At 45.9% G+C, this 19,237-nt stretch overlaps 1 protein-coding gene and 1 non-coding gene across 2 annotated transcripts in view; one reads left to right on the top strand and one right to left on the bottom strand.

The window, feature by feature from the left end:
* The window catches only part of LOC144142216 (uncharacterized), a 117,109-nt gene extending 107,835 nt beyond the window's left edge, over positions 1 to 9,274 (top strand). Inside the window, exons 3-6 of the mRNA XM_077673603.1 lie at positions 3,979 to 4,152; positions 7,956 to 8,041; positions 8,700 to 8,764; positions 8,862 to 9,274. Coding sequence (XP_077529729.1) covers positions 3,979 to 4,152; positions 7,956 to 8,041; positions 8,700 to 8,764; positions 8,862 to 9,077 — 541 coding nt within the window. The 3' untranslated portion in view covers positions 9,078 to 9,274. The remainder of the gene's footprint in view (positions 1 to 3,978; positions 4,153 to 7,955; positions 8,042 to 8,699; positions 8,765 to 8,861) is intronic.
* Positions 9,275 to 12,847: 3,573 nt separating this feature from the next.
* Positions 12,848 to 12,919, bottom strand: Trnar-ucu (transfer RNA arginine (anticodon UCU)). Its single transcript has one exon. It is a non-coding gene; the product is annotated as a tRNA-Arg (tRNA).
* Between the last annotated feature and the right edge of the window lie 6,318 nt (positions 12,920 to 19,237).

Here is a 19,237-nt window from a genome sequence, read left to right as displayed (position 1 = left end):
TAAAACGGAGCCTTGAGGCACTCCAGACAGAACTTCGCCTTTTAAAGCAAAGCTTTTTACCTCCACACCCCCCAAGGATTCTTTCGCGACCGTTGGTGTCATCAGAAAACTCCCACGAACAAATAAAAGAATTTACTGGCACCGCCAGGAATCGAACCTGGAACTAGTAAAGTAACCAGGCGAGAGCCCGTTGTCTTACCGATTTAGCTACGAGCCCAAGCGGATATTTAAAAGACAGCTGGTGCATTTACCAAGCACATCTGCGGCTTTACCCCCCCCCCCCCCGCATTATGGCTGAATGCCACGTCACATAGCGTCACGCGACCTCTTGCGCCAATGTGCGCTAAGCCCACGGCACGTGTAGCGGCCATTTGCGCGCCTTACGCATGCGCTGGGAGATATAATAAAAATTAGGAAAACTCACACCAACGCATGGCATCTCACTTGTACGCGAACACGCTAAAGCCTGTGAGCTTCAGTGTTCGCGTAAAAATCACAGCTCCTTGTCGTCCGCCCTCACGCCAAATGACACATCAAGAAACACAATCAAATAGCCTTGATGGCCAGGCCATCACTGCAAGCCCCGGCATCAAGATCGTGGGCCTACACCTCCAGGCAAACACTAAGTGTGACGTATCCTTGAAGCGCCTGAAAAACTTCATATATCAAATCATACACAGGATCAGGCGAGTTGCCACCAAGAAGCGAGGCCTCAAGGAATCCGATGCCTTTCGGTAATTTCAAGCCTTTGTCCTTTCGAGAATCACTTACGTCAACCCCCTGTCTTCTTCTCGGCAAGGAGGACCTAAATATGCTTTATGTAATCATTAAAAAGGCGGTTGAGCAGGCCATTTCTCTTCCCATGAATGCATCCACAAAGAGGCTGCTTACCACGGGGCTCCGCAACACGGTAGAACAGCTGATAGAGGGCCATATTTCTAACCAGAAGCTCCGATTGAGAAGAACTGCGGCGCATCGCCGCATCCTTCACCAGATTGGCTGGGCTTGATGTACTCCCGGTGAAGTCCGCTTGATGTACTCCCGCTTGATGTATTCCCAGAATTTTGGCGACAAGAACTAAAGATGGTCCCTTTTCTTATAAAATGAACCCCTCACACGACGAGGGTCGCCGACCATCACGGGCTCAAGCGCTTAACACCATCTTCGGTGGGGATCATGCAGTTATCTACACAGACCCCTTCCAACATCGAGGGAAGCAGAACGTCATCATCATGGCTACCTCCAGAACAAACCTCCTTGCGTGTACTTACTCAAGACCCAAGACATAACCGCAACAGAAGAGGCAGGCGTAGCTTTGGCTGCATCTCACCGGTAGTCACCGATTCTTAACAAGCCTACCGAAATAACCAGACTGGTTGGGTGTCGCGACCTGCATTGCGTGTGCTATAAAAACACTCCCGAAACGGTTCTATTCAGCTCATCTGGACTGCCGCTCGCGCTTCTTTGGGGGCCAACGAATACGTCCGCCAACAAGCCTGCGCTTTTACCCCCCTTGCTATGGAGCTGCACGAGGACAGTAACCCGCTTGTCCCGTCTAGGGAGGTAACCCAGAATTATCGCCTTCAGAGATGGACACAACCTTCGCCTTACCCTGACTTTTCCAAAGAACAACAAACTACCCTACGGCTCATACAATCTTGTTCCTTCCCAGTCCCGACGCGACTTAATGCACCCGTATCGCTACGACGCTGAATGGGAATTTTGCTCAGAAGTAGGAACACTCCGCCACATAATCGTGGTGTGCGATTTTAGCCCTCAGCACCCTCCTCTTTCCCCATCAACTTCCCAAACAGAGCAATGGGAGATGCTGCTGTGGAGCCCGTCTCTGCTTACCAAGCTTCAGCTGGTGAACACAGTACAGGCGGGCCGGACTGCATATGGGCTCCAGTGAAGAAGGAACCATTCTCTTGGGCCGCACTCTGGGCCGTTCAGAAATGTGAAGCATTTCCTCTTCTCCCCCTACTCCTCCTCCTCCTCCTCGTTATCCTCCTTTCTTTACTCCTCCTCGTCCTCATCCTCCTTCCTCCTTATCCTCCTTCCGTCTCTGGGCCCATCTCGCCGTCTCCGTCCGCGGTGGCAGAGACGGAGATGTGAGATCGTTTAACACCGGGTTTGAGCTTCCTTTAATTTTACAAAAAAAAAGAGTTTCCACTCAACTCAAACTGATGGAAGCGAAAAGCAAAAACGCCCGTGTGTACGACATTTCGGCGCACGTTAAAGATCCCCAGGTGGTCAAAATTAATCCGGTGCCCTCCACTACGTCGCACCTGATCGCCTGCGTTGCGTCGGGGTGTTAAACCCTACAATCAATCAATCAATAAAACTCAGTTTCCAACACAGCTCAACGAACCAACGTTCATGCATCATGCATTGACTTAACCTTACCAAGAATATCTTCTTTAAGTAATAAAGGTTGTGATTAAGTGCATTTCACTTCTCTCTGGTGTCACTATTTGTAGAGTGACGTGAGTGAATTTAAGTTACGTCGCGTGGGTAATCGTTGTGGGTGCCGTTTACAGCTTTGCTTTCCAACCGCATTCACAGGGTGGATTGGCGCGAATTTTTTCTGATACGCTTGTTCTAATTTTGACTCTTTGAAAACGATTTCGTAAGTACTCCTCGATCCACGAAACAATACCCTCACTAATTCCTAGCCTTCGCAATTTGTAGAGCAGTTTATGATGCGGAACCTTGTCGAATGCCTTCGCATACAACGTCTACCTGTTTGCATTCATCTATAGCCTCGCAAAGGTCATGGACAGTTTCGATTAATTGAGTGACTGTCGAAAGGCCAGATCGGAAGCCGTGCTGGAATTGACATAGCAAATCGTTTTTTTCTAAGAAGTTAAGAATGTGTTTGGCTATCATATGCTCTAATACTTTACAACGCACCGATGTTAGCGAGACAGGTCTGTAGTTTGTTACGGACAGTTTATTTCCACCTTTATGTATCGGAACAATGTTCGCGTCGCGCCAGTCCTGAGGTACTGAATTATCCCTTAATAATTTTTTAAACAAAAGCTGCAGGTAATAGGACATCCACTCAGCGTACCGTAGAAGAAATGCTGTCGGTATTTCGTCTGGGCCACATGATTTCTTTGGGTCCAACTTTAACAAATGTTAAATTTAAGACCTAATTAAAAAAAATTAAAGACCTAATTAAAAAAATAAAATAAACCTAACTAAAAAACCTAAATAAAAAACCTAAATAAAAAATAAACCTAAATAAAAAAAATTAAAGACCTAATTTGCAGGTCTTCCATTGGGTACTGTATTGAATAGACTAGGCTTTCGCTCTTATTGTCACCGCTATACTTTGTGAAAACTGATTGGAAGAAACGATTAAATAGCTTCGCGATATCTTTTTTTTTCTGTCAGCACTACTTCGCCATCCATTATCTGTTCGATTGCGTCCTTCTTATCTGTAAAGTATCGCCAGAATTTTTGTGGTGAGCATTTGAGGAAATCTGTGAGCGTTTTATTAAAAAACGTTTTCTTCGATTTTACTAAGGCGGATTTCAGACTTTTTTTAGTTAGTGAAATTTCCGTAGGGTTGTTCTTCCTTTTTCGCAATCTTTTTAGCTTGCGCTTGAGGTGAATTATGTCTCTATAATTCTCTATAATTCATAAGTTGCGATCTGAACGCGATGTGTATAGCCAAAATGGAATAAAGGGAGAACAAAATGCCAAAATGCGAGAATGGGGACGCTTATCAGCGGTTGAGAAGCGTAGCAGACGCCCGACTGTCGGGACGAGCCGTTGAACTTCCGGTGGACGTGCGCGCGCCCGGCAGTGACAGCGGCGAAGCGCCATCCAGCAACTAAGTGGAGATCAGTGGTTTGATCCCAATCATTCTCCGATCACGTTACTCAACGTATCGCCATGGCCACCGCATCTGCTTGCTGTAGTCTTGCTTTCTGCGTGTTTATCTTACGCTTTAACGTCTGCACTTTTCAGCGACGACGGAACGGACTCGGAACCCACCAAACACTCGCGGATCTGCAGCGCACATTTCGTTCGAGGTGCGCCGTCGAAGGATGTTTCGTCCCCTTCGTATGCGCCCACGATATTGCCCGAACAGTACCGCAAGCGTTCGAGCCTTCCTGGGGTCAAATCGGAGCGCTATGATAGGTGGGGTTATCTGAAGCAACTCAAAATTAAAGATATGTTTTGCGCAGACTGGTTTTTCCTTTAACGCGTCCAAAGGCATTTTTCGGTTTTGTTTTTGCCTGGTGGTTCTGTGATGAGAGTAGGTTTCTGGTTGAGGTAGAACGGTTGCTCTACTGCTGCAAGTCTACCGGTAGTCAATGCGGGAAAATAAAATGCTAGGAAATGCACGTCGAATTGCTCGATAAATTGCCTTCTACAAAGCAGATATTTTTTTTCGTCGGGAAGCAGCTTTGCTGTAATCGAGAGAATTGAAGGAGTGATTTTCATCGTCCTAAGTACAAAAAGTGGAGAACAGCTGCTGCAGGCCTGCCCCGCTTTCAACGTCGCAGCAAGACGTCGTGCCAGACTGGCGCCGTGCTATTCGCGTGTGTACAGATGCCGTTGCATTTGACTTACTGTGTCACTTGTTGCTGATTCTGTCCGGTGACGTTGAGCTAAACCCCGGTTCTACCAAAGAAATTCTGGCTGCCATAAGTAAGCTTCAAGAATGCCAAAATGCTATTCAAACTGAGCTAAAAGATCTGAAAACCACACAGTAAGCACAAGAAATATGCTCACAGATATCGCTATCAGGCTTGCCGCACTGAAAATCATGCAACCGACAAATAATCCCGACCCAGTTGTGCACGAGGCAAATGCAATCAAACGTGAAATCGCGGTCCTTCAAGCGGCTAACACAGATACTAACAACCGAATGCGCAGGAACAATCTTGTGTTTCTGGGTATCGATGACACAGAAAAAGAGACTTGGCAGGAGTCTAAAAAAAAAGTAAAATTTTGCTCTGCCACCTTCAAGCTGCAATTGCTAGATAACGCCATTAACGTGCCCACCGCTTAGGCAAATTTGGTAACAACAAAAGAAGACCCATATATTTAAAGTTAAACCACTTCAAGACTAAAGAAAATATCCTTGCTTGCGGCCGCCAACTGAAGGGAACTGATTATGCCATCCGAGAAGATTTCGCTCCCGCTACTCGATACGCGCGCTCCAAATTAATACAGTTCATACGACCTCAAAAGTGTGCCTTTAAACTCTCCGTTCACAAACTGCACGTAGGAAGTAAATCCTATTTTTATGACGCGGCAACCGATGCCATTTTAGAGTGCGAAAACTTCTTTGCATTTGCGCCGACCACCCTCAGCTGCATTTCAGTGCCGAAGCATGTTCCAACTGACGCAGAGCATATAACCAAGGTCATTCAAACAACCGTCCATCCGCTTCTGTAGATATCAACATTGCTTACACCAACATCAGAAGTGTAGTTCCGAAACGAAATCAGTTACACAGTTTTATCACAGACATTGACGCCGACGTGATTGTTCTCACCGAGACATAGCTGAATGACATAGCTGAATTAGAGATGGTGAAGTTTTGCCTTGTAACCTGAATTACACTTTATACCGCCATGATAGAAAAGACAAGAGACGAAGTGGCGTTCTCGTAGGAGTTAAAAGTAACCTGTCATCCTCCCTCGTCAGCCGCGATGACAACCATGAGCTAATATGGGTGTGTGTGCATATTTCCTCGGTTAAATCAGTGTTCGGCATTTGTTATCGACCACCAGACAGTAATCCCCTTTTTCGTGACCACCTTCGCACTTCCCTCACAAACGTCAAGGATAAATTGCCCGAAGCGCCAATTTTCCTTTTTGGCGATTTTAACTACCCTCGCAGCAATTGGTCCCTTCTCGCTGTAGCTAATCAGTCGCCCTCGAAACAACCAAAAAAATTTCTAGACTTGGTGCTAAACTTTAACCTTCACCAAACAATAACGACGCCTACTAGAGGTGACAACGTACTTGATCTTTTGCTCACCAACTGCCCTGATGATATATCAAGTGTAACAGTACTGCCCGGACTTAGCGACCACAACCTTCTTCACGTAGCCCTCTCCATGCCACTAAAAAGACGGTCACCTACGAAGAAATTAATAGAGGAAACGTTGAATTAATCAATAAAGAACTTACTCACTACCATGAACATTTTGAAAACTCGTACGAAGCTCGTCCAGTGAAAGTCAACTGGGAACCTTATAAAAACATGTTGCTCAGCCTAAAAAAGAAATATATACCTACAATCACTGTAAAATCCGACTCAAATCACCCATGGTTCAACAAACACTTAAAATTCCTGCTAAACCGGAAAAAGCGCCTATATAGAACCAGAAAAAGCAAAAACAGTCCAGAAGCATGGGAGCGACACCGCCTCTGTGAGGCTGAATACATGAAAACATTCAACGACGCCAAAGACAAATATTTCCAAGTTGACTTGATTTCAATACTCCGCACAAACCCAAATAAAGTCTGGCGCACCATTTCCACCAAACCACAAACTAACCACATAAACCTTGTCGACGAAAGTTAGGAACACATAGGCGTCAATGATTCCGCAGCAGCCCTAAATGAATTCTTTACATCGGTCTTCCACGATTCTAACTCTTGCCTTCTAGAACCTTTGCCCAACTTCTCCTCCAAAACAGTGCCTGAAATACAAATAACCCTGGATGGCAGAACCAACTTAATCCGCTCTCTTAAAATAAAATATCATCATCAGCAGGCTGCTACGACATGAATGCAAAATTACTTAAAGGTACTATAAATATCTCTAGTAAATTTTTGCACGTTATATTCAAACAATCCTTAAGCAAAGGAACCTTGCCTGACGATGAAAAAAAAAGCGAAAATAGTCCCTATTTTTAAAGCAGGTAGGCACGATACACCTTCTAATTACCGCCCAATTTCTCTTACCAGTGTTCCATGTCAGCTCCTCGAGCACATCATAGCATCTAACCTAATAGATTACTTAGAATAAATCAATTTTTTTTACCACTTACAACACGGCTTTTGTAAATCTCTGTCTTGCGAAACTCAATTAGCCGAATTCACACATAACCTACTACAACACATGGACGACAATCGTCAAATTGACGCAACATTCTTGGATTTTTCAAAGGCCTTCGACAGCGTTATCCCCAAACATCTGCTTGCAAAACTATCTTCCCTTGCTATATGTCCAAACGTTATAAAAAAATTTTTAACAGGGCGCGTCCAGTTTACCTGCGTCAACAATTTCCACTGAATTCTCCAGGGCGCAGGCTTATCCCCACTTTTGTTTTTGATTTGCGTAAACGACATCCCTACCAACATAACATTAACTTGCGCCTTTTTGCGGACGATTGTGTACTGTATAACCCCCGTCTCACATCTAATGACACTATCGCCCTACAACATGATCTAGACACCATCGCTGCCTGGTGCGAAAAATGGCATATGTCTTTAAACCTCGCAAAATGCAAATAATGTCTTTCGCGCGGAAACGCACTACCATAGATAACATTTATTGCATTCACTCCGTTCCTATTGACCACACCAGTGCTTACAAGTAGCTGGGACTTCATATGACGCTATCTCTATCATGGGTGACACATATTCAAACAATCCGCTGTGAAGCTTCACGCGCACTTGTGTACTTGCGATGCAACTTAAAGTTCGCATCTACCGAAATAAAAAAAAAACTTGCATATTTAACGTACGTTCGAGCAAAGCTTGAGCGCGCATCATCCATTTGGCACCCATCACAAGCTTACCTCACCGACGACTTAGAAGCCGTGCAAAACCGCACTGCTCGTTTCATTGCTTCAGAATATTCAAGACACACCAGCATAACCGCCTTAAAACAAACTCTGCCTCTTGAATCGCTTGCTTCGCGGCGCATAAATTATCGTCTCTGCCTCCTGCACACCTTCTTTTACTTCCCCCGGTCAGGACACGCCCTCCTGAAATGCCCGTTTCGGACATCGTCCCGTATATGTCCCACTCGCCCCTTGGCGGCGATAAAGTGCCGCACGACGGCGATGAGCAGCTCATTCTTCCCCCACACCATCACGCTTCGCAACGCGCTCCCGGATAACATTGCTTCGTGCAGCGATCGCACAAAATGTCGTGAGAAACTAACCTATATCAGCAACCAAAACGATGCCACCTAAACACCACTCTTGTGTTCTTCGTCTCTCTCTCTTTTTGTAGGTCTTCTTTCTTTGTCTTGTTATTACACTGCTGTAAAATGTATTCTTAGTCTTGCTGTTGTCACTAGAGTGTCACTCCTTCTTTTTATTTCCTTTTTGTATTGTTTCTTGTTAAAATGTGTGATCATTGTCACTTTTTGAGATGTTACAACCTCGACGTACGCCTTGTCACTTGAGTGTTAATTCCACTCCTTTTTATTTCATTTTTTGTTGTCCCTTGTTAAAACTTGTGATCATTGTTACTTTTTTATGAAGCTGTTGAAACCCTGATGTACGCTGTCACTTGAGTGTTGATTCCTGTCTTTTTATTTCATTTTTTGTTATTCCTTGTTACGTTTTTCTGAAGATGTTGCAACCTTCATGTACGACCCCCCCCCCTTATGTAATGCCTCCGGGCCCTTAAGGATGAATAAATGTAATGATGAAATGAATGCTTCACTCCCAGAGGTGGTGCACCAAACAACAGATACCGAAATCCCTGCAGAATTGTCTCCACAGTTGCGAGAAGTCGCCGAGGATTCTGAAGCTGATAATCCCAAAGGAGCAGAGGTAAGTTTTCTGTTACTCGAATCCAGCAAAACATAAATCGAAAATATATTTCTTCCATTGCAAGAACTGTAATGTATACTCAATCATTTCGTTTAAGGTCTCAACTCAGACGCCATGGGCTTCAGAGGTTCAGCATGACGGTGTGCTGACGATTTCCTGCACCATGTGGACAAGTTCCTGCGAGGCGTCTACCCAGGTTGCGTTCTTAGATCATGACCGACCTTCAATGGTTGACGCAAGTGTAACAGCACTGTGCCTAGAAGACCATGCCCCAAAAGGTTTTAAGTCCAATGCACTTCTTAAGCGACCCTGAACCTGCGTCCACCGGCGATGTCCGCGCACGTGGAGATGGGCGCGCGCAGCCTGGCCGCTGACATGGCACATACCCACGTGGGGGATTGGTCAGGAATCTCCTCGTCTACTTTGGCAACGGGGGGAGATGGGCGCGCGCTGCCTGGCCGCTGACATGGCACATACCCACGTGGGGGATTGGCCAAGAATCGGGCGTGAGAAGGGCTAATGCACCTGCTTAAAGGAGTACTGACACGAAATTTCAAAGCTGAGATCCGCTCTAGCAATCAAGTACAACGACAACACAAATAGGTGCCTGTGAATAAATGCATCTTTCTTTCTTTGTAGTGGTGTGTGTGTGTGTGATCTCTCTTTCGCGAACATTACCGAACCGCGCAAATTCAACTCGTGCATTCGCACTTCCACATTCTTCCCCTCGGGGAAATGCGGGGAATTTTTTACGGCTACCAGTCATTGGTGGACAGCAATGATAAGGACTGTTAAGAAAATAAAGATGCGCAGGCAGGGGGCGACAGTAGGGGGAGTAGTAGGGGAAGAGGAAGAGCAGGATCAGGGCGCTCACTGCCTCGCTAATCTACTCGATCACCGTATCAGAAGCCAGACGCTGGTACTCTTTCGCTACACATTCTCTGGTGCCGTGAAACCCGGGAACCGGCGCACGAGCGAATCTACGTTCGACGGCGGAGCTGCTCCGAGGCACGCGAGGCTTGGATACCTTCATACTGCTTTATCCTGGAAGCCTTGCCCTCGGCCGCCGCCCCTTTCGGCTCGTGCCCAAGCCCACCCTTGTCCCCTTGGTATTCGCAACCCCAGCGTCTTGCTTCATCGACTGGTGCCATGGACGCTCTTCGTATTCGCCGAGATGTCCTGCGAGCGACCGTCTCCGGGACCATGACAGTCCTCGACGCCTTGATGCGGAGCCAGGCAGCAACGGCCCTTGACAGACAAAATGTCCTCGACCTCATTTTGCATGACGAGTAGAGCCTTCACAAACTCGACGCTCAAGTTCAGGAGAACCTGAATGGTGAAGAGTTTGATCCTGACGTTTTGGAAGCGATCGATTATGATGAGCGTATCTGCGCCCTGCGAACGCGCGTCGCTTCTCCGCGCTCCTCCGCAAGCCCCGTTCTTCAACCTCAGGCGGCCCTGTTTACCACCCAGATCGCAACCTCGACTATTCGCTTGCTTCCCGAGGAGGCCTGGCGGACAATGGTCCCGGGTGAAACAATGGCCCGTCCGGGAAATAACTGGTGCGGCGTTAGAAGAACAGGACAACGACGACGGAGGCGCTGCAGCATTTCAGGACGCCAAGCAAGACCCCGATGGGCTCAGCCCGGGAGAGTGGTTCCAGCGAACACCCAACCCTGGTGTTGCCGAGATTTCCGTTGTGGAGAAATCTGAGGGACCCTGCCGAGACCTCGCCGTCGCTGACACGACAATCGTTTTTGAGACGTCTGACCGGCCTTGCCGCAGCGCTGGCGTCACCGACGCGGCTCTCACGTCAGAGGCGTCATTACAGCCCTTCCACAACCCTCGCATTCACGACTTGACTACAGCTACGGAGACGTCGGACCCGTTCTGCCACGGCCCTAGATTCGATGATGCGACTCTTGTTTTGGAGACCTCCGAGTTTCCCTGTTGCGACCCTTACGTCGGCGACGCATTTCTCGTTTCGCAAGCATTTCAGCAACACAGTTTCGAGTCAAATATATTTTCATTGAGTCCAGCAACGAAAACGCGGTTCGTGCAGAAGATGGACTCGCTTCAGGGCACAACGAAGCGCCTGCTTCTCCGGCGCTCCGTGAGCGAGGTTCGACTCCAGAGGCGAGCAGCCGCCGCTCTGATACTATCCCGTTGGCGACAAATCCACGCGGCAACACAGGACGGTTGCTTCCATGGTCGCGACCCCTTCTCTGGCGAGCACGATTCCATGCTGGACCGCCTTTCTGCTACGCTTACGAGCCCGACCAAAGCAAAGTCTTCTTCTCCGCGGATGAAACAGCATTGTTACTTCAGCGCATCGATCGATTTGTGGAGGCCGGACAGCATATGAACATGACCACAGTGACGCTGCATTCGCTGCATGTTCTCTGGGCACTTGGCTGCCCGCATGATCTGTTTCCTTTCGATCCTGGCCGGTGCCTTCTGGCCGAAAACCGCGAGCACAGCCTGTTATCCCGGGTTACCTTTTGAACATTCGTAGCCTTCACTTTTAGATCTAGCTGACTTTGACCCAACAACTCCGCAAGCGCTCGTTGCCCGTGACGCTAGCTATGGACTTGTACTACCTCGCTCGAATGACAAGGCCGTGTACCGAGATCGACGGCACCGAAACACCCAGCCGAAGGCCCCACTAGATCCCCTGCCAGCTTACAAGTATCGCTTGCTGTGGAATCATGCACCGCTGCGGAAGTCGGACAACATGTCGTAGTGGGACATGTCGTAGCAGCTTAAGAGCTGCCATTATATATATATATATATGGCAGCTCTTACGCTGCTACGACATGTCCCACTACGATATGTTGTCCGACTTCCGCAGCGGTGCATGATTCCACAGCAAGCGATACTTGTAAATATATATATATATAAATATATATATATATATATATATATATATATATATATATATATATATATATATATATATATATATATATAATATATATATATATATATATATATATATATATATATATATATATATATATATATATATATATATATATATATATATATATTGTTACGTGGTGGCAGATGACACGGACCATGTAGCGATGAAGCGATGTGTTTACATAATGGTTAAAGAACTATTTACATAATGCCAAAACGGAGCCCGGCCTGGCAGCTCGGCACACACAGCTCTTCTTCGTCGTCACCATCCTTGGTGGTGGGCCATGTCGCCACGGGGATTGTCCGCCATGTCCCGTGACATCACCCCGTCGGTCGAAGACGACCGTCCCGGTCGACGCCGACGCCCGTTGGAGAATGAATGCCGATGAGTGTGCGATGAGAAATGCAGACGAATCGCTTGCCGCCACGAATGACGATGATGGTGTTGATGGATGCCTGGCCCAGCAACAGCAATGGCTTCAGCCGTGACGAAGCGCCAAAGGTCCTAAGGCCACGTCGGACGGAAGGGCGGGGGAATCCATATTCGGCTTGTATGGGCACGGCTCATCTCGGTTGTCGTCACTAGGGTCTTTCGGGCTGGGGACACGAGGCGGGGGACATCGTCGTGTGGTGGTCTCTGCTGGGCTGGCGCTGCCTGGCGCGGCTTCGATATCCCTGGCGGCGACGTCCATACCGATGCGATGTGATGCTGGGACCAGGATGGGGATGACGAACCCGCACGCTCCACCAAATGTTACGTGGTGGCAGATGACACGGACCATGTAGCGATGAAGTGATGTATTTACATAATGGTTAAAGAACTATTTACATAATGCCAAAACGCAGCCCGGCCTGGCAGCTCGGCGCACACAGCTCTTCATCGTCGTCACCATGTGGGCCATGTCGCCACGGGGATTGTCCGCCATGTCCCGTGACAATACATATATATATAAATATATATATATATATATATATATATATATATATATATATATATATATATATATATATATATATATATATATACAGGAAGAAATGCTGGCTGTCTGCAACGCCAAAGAAGGCATAGGGGAATGGTTAGACTATTTTTTTTACCGTTAGTGACGTTACATTATTATTTTTCATTATTCATAATTACGTGAGAAAGGAAAAAAAAACACGTGCCCAGAGTGGGGACCGAACCCACGCCTTTCGATTAGATCTCGAATGCCTTACCAATTCGGCTATCTGGGCGACTCTGTTCTAATTCACTTTCTGGGGTATTATTATTACTACAACTGTATCTGACGCTTGAGGGTGGTAGCCAGCGCCACTGAGACTTCACGGGGAGAAGGGGACCTTCTTTTTCAACCCCCGTGGCGTGACGCGAACGTCTACAGCCTGTCATAAGCGGGTAACTGACGTGAAACTCTCTTATGCTACCTTGGCATCAAGGCTGCCAGAACCGAGGCCCGCACTAAGCTTTCGCACGATAATAGGGTTTGGAAATGAGGGTCTCGTTAGGAAATACAGAAAGAAATGCTGGCAGTCGACAACGCCAAAGAAGGCATAGGGGAATGGTTAGACTTTTTTTTACCGTTAGTGACGTTACAATATTATTTTTCATTATTATTAATTACGTGAGAAAGAAAGAAAAACACGCGCCTGAGTGGGGACCGAACCCACGCCTTTGGATTAGATTTCGAATGCCTTACCAATTTGGCTATCCAGGCGACTGTGTTCTCCTTCACTTTCTTGGGTATATATAATTACGACAACTGTATCTGACGCTTGAGGGTGGTAGCCAGCGCCACTGAGACTTCACGGGGAGAAGGGGACCTTCTTTTTCAACCCCCTGGGCCTGACGCGAACGTCTACAGCCTGTCATAAGCGGGTAACTGGCGGGAAACCCTCCTATGCTGCCTTGGCATCAACGCTGCCAGAACCGAGGCCCTCACTAAGCTTTCGCACGATAATAGGGTTTGGAAATGAGGGTCTCGTTAGGAAATACAGAAAGAAATGCTGGCAGTCTACAACGCCAAAGAAGGCATAGGGGAATGGTTAGACTTTTTTTACCGTTAGTGACGTTATATTATTATTTTTCATTATTATAATTACGTGAGAAAGAAAGAAAAACACGCGCCCAGAGTGGGGACCGAACCCACGCCTTTCGATTAGATCTCGAATGCCTTACCAATTCGGCTATCTGGGCGACTGTGTTCTCCTTCACTTTCTGGGCTATTTGTATTTACTACAACTGTATCTGACGCTTGTGGGTGGTAGCCAGCGCCACTCAGACTTTACGGGGAGACGGGGACCTTCTTTTTCAACCCCCGGGGCGTGACGCGAACGTCTACAGCCTGTCATAAGCGGGTAACTGGCGGGAAACCCTCTTATGCTACCTTGGCATCAAGGCTGCCGGAACCGAGCCCCTCACTAAGCTTTCGCACGATAATAAGCTTTCGCACGATCCCACCTGGCGGGCATTTTTTCTCCACTTTCTTTCTTTCTTTCCAAATTCTTTATCTGTTTCAATGACCTACCACATCCGCCCCTTTGCTTTCCGAGGTTTTCTTGACTGCCAACTCTTATTTCTGTGTTATTTTCAACGAGCCCCTCATTTCCTATTCTGATTCGCTATATATATATATATATATATATATATATATATATATATATATATATATATATATATATATATATATATATATACGGTCGAACAAAAGAAGTTTCCAATGGTCCAGAAATATCAAAAAGTAGAGTCCGACGCAAGTCTCAAAAAACAAAAACAAACATGTTTACTAACGTTTCGACTGGTGGTCCAGTCTTCATCGGAGTAACATTTACAGTACACTGCAGAACGCTTTTATAGGTGCGTGTGGAGAGAGGAGGAAGTTGCGCTACAGTGCGCCCTCTTTGAAAGAAATCATACGTCATCATTCAGCAAAACAAGAAAAAACGCAAGACATACACATGAAAGGGAATGCACTGCCCTCCCTCTTTTTTGGGAGAAAAGGTGCGCTACAATGCGCCCTGTTTAGAAGTAGTTATTGGCAAGTGGTACAACAAAGAGAAAAGAAAAATGCAAAGGGGCGTCTAGGAAGGAGGTAAATTGGCGCCTCTCCTCATAGGAATTAACAGAAGAAGCGGGGGCGGGGAAGAGAAAGGAGTAAAGGCGGCAGAACGAGATAAGGAAGTGGGGAACGCGCGTGAGCACGTCATCGCTTTTCGTCTTAGGAATGTGTCAACAGAAGAAGCGGGGTGAAAGCGGCAGAACGAGATAAGGAACTGGGGAGCACGCGTCAGCGCGCCTTCGCTTTTCGTCTTAGGAATGTGTCACGTGAAGCCGGCGCTATGTGGCTTAGCCGGCGCTAAGAGGCTAATTGAGTGAACCTGGAGGGATAAAGCCGGCGCTGGTATGCCTAAACAGAGGATTAGTCACGCAAGAAGCGAACGGAAGAAAGGCGAGTAATTATTGTGGCAAACATGTCAACGCGCCCACGCCTTCGTTCAGCCCAGAGGATGCGGTTTTGAACTTAAATATGAGATATGATTCGCGAACTTCGCGTGCGTGGTTGCTGTTGAAATTGGATTCAATTATTGTTACCTTCAAATTATTAAATGAATGACCCGGGATTCCGACGTGACGGGACAAAGGAAGGTTAGGAAGAGACTTGGCGTGTGCCCTATGATTGTTGAACCTTAATCTAAAAGCGTTCGCCGTCTGGCCAATATATTGCAGGTGGCAGGTATTGCACTCGAGCAGGTAAACTACGTTGGCGCTGTCACAGTTAAAATTTCCCTTCAGTTTTACAGAGAAGTGCGAGGCGGTGCTAGAGGCGGTTTTTGTTTTCGTCATGTGGGGGCATACCTGACAACGAGGCTTGTTGCAGGGCCCACAACCGGTCACTGGTGAATGGCTGAGCCTCGAAGATGTCAGAATGTCGCGCAGGTTTTTGTTTCGCCTATAGACAACACGTGGTGGTTCGGAAAATATAGATGCTAGTCGAGGACTTTGATTTAATATGTTGTGATGCTTTCGAAGTATGCCAGAAACATTCGGCACAGATGCGGAGTGAGTGAGAAAAAAGAGGGAGGGCAGTGCATTCCCTTTCATGTGTATGTCTTGCGTTTTTTCTTGTTTTGCTGAATGATGACGTATGATTTCTTTCAAAGAGGGCGCACTGTAGCGCAACTTCCTCCTCTCTCCACACGCACCTATAAAAGCGTTCTGCAGTGTACTGTAAATGTTACTCCGATGAAGACTGGACCACCAGTGGAAACGTTAGTAAACATGTTTGTTTTTGTTTTTTGAGACTTGCGTCGGACTCTACTTTTATATATATATATATATATATATATATATATATATATATATATATATATATATATATATATATATATATATATATATATATATATATATATTTATATATATATATATATATATATCAGGGTGTGCAACCGGAACCGCACCGATCCGGAAACAGGAACTGAACCGGTATTTTTGCCGGAACTTAACCCAAACCCGGACGGTTATTTTTTGAGCACACTGAACCCGAACCGGAATTGAACCGAAAAAAGAAATAACAGTTGCCGGTTCATGCCGAAGCGGTTCGACCCTCCGTTGTTGATATTAGAGAGTCATTGCAATTCAGGCCTTTGTTTGTTTCACGTACCATCAGCTTCGTACCCGCTCGCGCACTTTCCCCTCCAGACAATTGAACATTATGACGCTCTATGCAACAACAGGGGAAGTGAACGAGCACCAATGTAGCAATGGTCTATTGCTGCTGGAAGCGTGAGCGTAGTGCAAGCTGACCAAACGAAATGTCATTCTCGGCAGCTTGCAGGGGATATAAAACGACATTGCCCTTCCCAAGATGCGACTTCATTGGAGCAATCAGGCTGCAGGAGTGTTCCACTGCGCAACAGGGAATGACCCTATGTGTGCAAAGTTTTTGCATTTCATAATTTGTTTAAAGGGTACGACACCTGCAAATGGTTAATACTTGACAAGTGTGACCGCAGGAGCTGCTCAGTGGCTAAGCCGCTTTCTGCCGACCACAAGTGGCCTCGATGTCCCTTACCCACGACCGTTTTTCTGAAGTAGATGGAATTTGAGAACATCCGTGTATCGAGATTTTGATCCACGTTTAATATCACCAGCTGGTTAAAATAAGTCAGCGGCCTGAAACATAAGCTGCGCCTCGGAGCAGAGGTAGGCGTTGCGCTGCTGAGCACGAGGTCGCGGGTTCGATTCCCGGCCGCGGCGGCCGCTTTTCAGATGGAGGCGAAAAGCAAAAACGCCCGTGTGTACGAGATTTCGGCGCACGATAAAGATCCCCAGGTGGTCAAAATTAATCCGGAGCCCTCCACTACGGCGCGCCTCATCGCCTGCGTTGCGTCGGCGCGTTAAACCCTACAATCAATCAATCAATCAATCAATCAATCAATCAATCAATCAATCAATCAATCGGAGCAGAGGTATAGCACGGGTAATCAAATGCGCCAGTTTTTTTTTAAATCTGTTTACACGAAAACAACAAAAAAGAAAAGGTGAATCACGTTATTTTAAAATATTACGCAAAAAGTAAGTAAAACCGAATAAGTAAAAAAAGCACCAAAACGCGGATATCGCTCTATACTTTTCTTTGCCCTGCCTTTCACAACCAAACGTGTCATAAATGCAACGGAAGTGACTTCCGTCGTCTTTTTTTGAGGACAGTACCATGGAAAAGATTCGTTTTTTACAGATAGAAATAACAACAGATTTGTCAGGGAAAACTGTTAAGGTGCGCACTTAACCCCTTGGCAAGAAACTGCAGCCCTCAACCTTGTCTTGGAAGCAGAAACAGCAATAAAGCAGATGACACGTGCCGAAAGGCAGACCGGTACCTCACACTGTCCCAGTCACCTCGTGTCTTTTCTTCTTGTTCTGCAGTTTTGTCTCTTTCAGATCTGCTTGTTTTCGAAGGTGCACTTGTACTGACTGCCCAACTCGCTACATTATTTCTACTGCTACTCGTTCCGGAAGGGAGTACTGCTGCGGACGTATTAAAAAGCGTCTACCCAAAAAAGTCCCATCTCATGCTTCGGGCACTAAATTTCCCTTTAATTTTGTAACAGCTAATCTGTTATAATATTCCGCAATGTAGTACATGGAACGATGGCGGGGGTCAGGTGGTACGATGACATACTGGTTGTAATGCACACATCCGGTATAGCTATTGCAAAATTAATTGCAGTGGTCACAGCAATACTGCAATGACTGAGCGTTACCTAAAGCTAACTTTTCACAAAAGTGTGGCTAACACATTCTATAAGGTGACTGCTAACAAATTATCCAGGGTAACCAAGTAATATAATTCATTGGTAGTATTTATGTGCCTTTTGTAGGATTTTTCTGTTTTGTTGCAAATATAAAAAAATGTGTGCCATTGGTATTAAGCGCTGGTATTTTAACGCGCCCGTCCGCAGGCCTAAATTTAAGCCTTCAAGGTTGGCGTGATAGGGCGATTCCATGGCGACGGTGCCGATTTCAACAAAAAAGGAAAGGGCATAAAATATATCCCACCATCATATCTTGTGGCGGTGGCTATATGAATAGTCGCTAGGACAACATGAAGTCCGGGTGAGAAAGTAGGTACTAAATCGTAACCACTCCATCTGTTTCTCTAATATCTCGTAAATGTTTGAACTTTGCTTTGCAATTGCGCCACCGCACTTGGGGAACAGCAGCGTTTTGTGTTTTTGTTTGGATTTGGATTTGACTGCCGTTTTAGACTACTAAATGATTTTTTTCTAATTTCAGTGATAAGTTAACTCATTGAACCGGTTAGCTAACCGGGTCGGTACGTGATTTTGTCGTACCGGAACTGAACCGGAACGAAATGATTTCGCCTGAACCGAACCGCTATTTTTTCGGTTCGGCACAGTAATATATATATACTATATCTATATATATATATATATATATATATATATATATACAGAAAATAAGGGTTGGCAGTCAAGAAAACCTCTGAAAGCAAAGGGGAGGTTGTGGTGGGTCATAGAAAGAGATGAAGAATTTTTTGAGTCGAAAAGAAAGTGGTGAAAAAATGCCCACCCGGCGGGCATTTTTTCACCACTTTCTTTTCGACTCAAAAAATTCTTCATCTCTTTCTATGACCCACCACAACCTCCCCTTTGCTTTCAGAGGTTTTCTTGACTGCCAACCCTTATTTTCTGTGTTATTTCACGGAGCCCCTCATTTCCCATTTTCTGATTCGCTATATATATATATATATATATATATATATATATATATATATATATATATATATATTTTTTTTTTTTTTTTATTTATTTACATACATACAGGGTGTCCCAGCTGTCATGCACCAAGATTTTAAAATAGAGCAATGGCGTTACGCGAACAAAACCTAGTGCGTAATGTTTGCAGTACTGTGGAGAAGCGGATAGTACTTTTTTCGTTAATGAGGCTTAACTAATTACTTGTAATTTATTATCTAACTCGAGAAGTACTGTTCTAATCACTGAAGTGTCAATGAGGCGCTTGTAGGTACC

Source organism: Haemaphysalis longicornis, unplaced genomic scaffold (genome assembly GCF_048455015.1).
Source record: "Haemaphysalis longicornis isolate Haplotype H1 unplaced genomic scaffold, Haemaphysalis longicornis Haplotype H1 scaffold_1, whole genome shotgun sequence".
Classification (NCBI taxonomy): domain Eukaryota; kingdom Metazoa; phylum Arthropoda; class Arachnida; order Ixodida; family Ixodidae; genus Haemaphysalis; species Haemaphysalis longicornis.
Note: the sequence above shows the minus strand (reverse complement) of the source record. Positions and strands in the feature narration are given on the sequence as shown.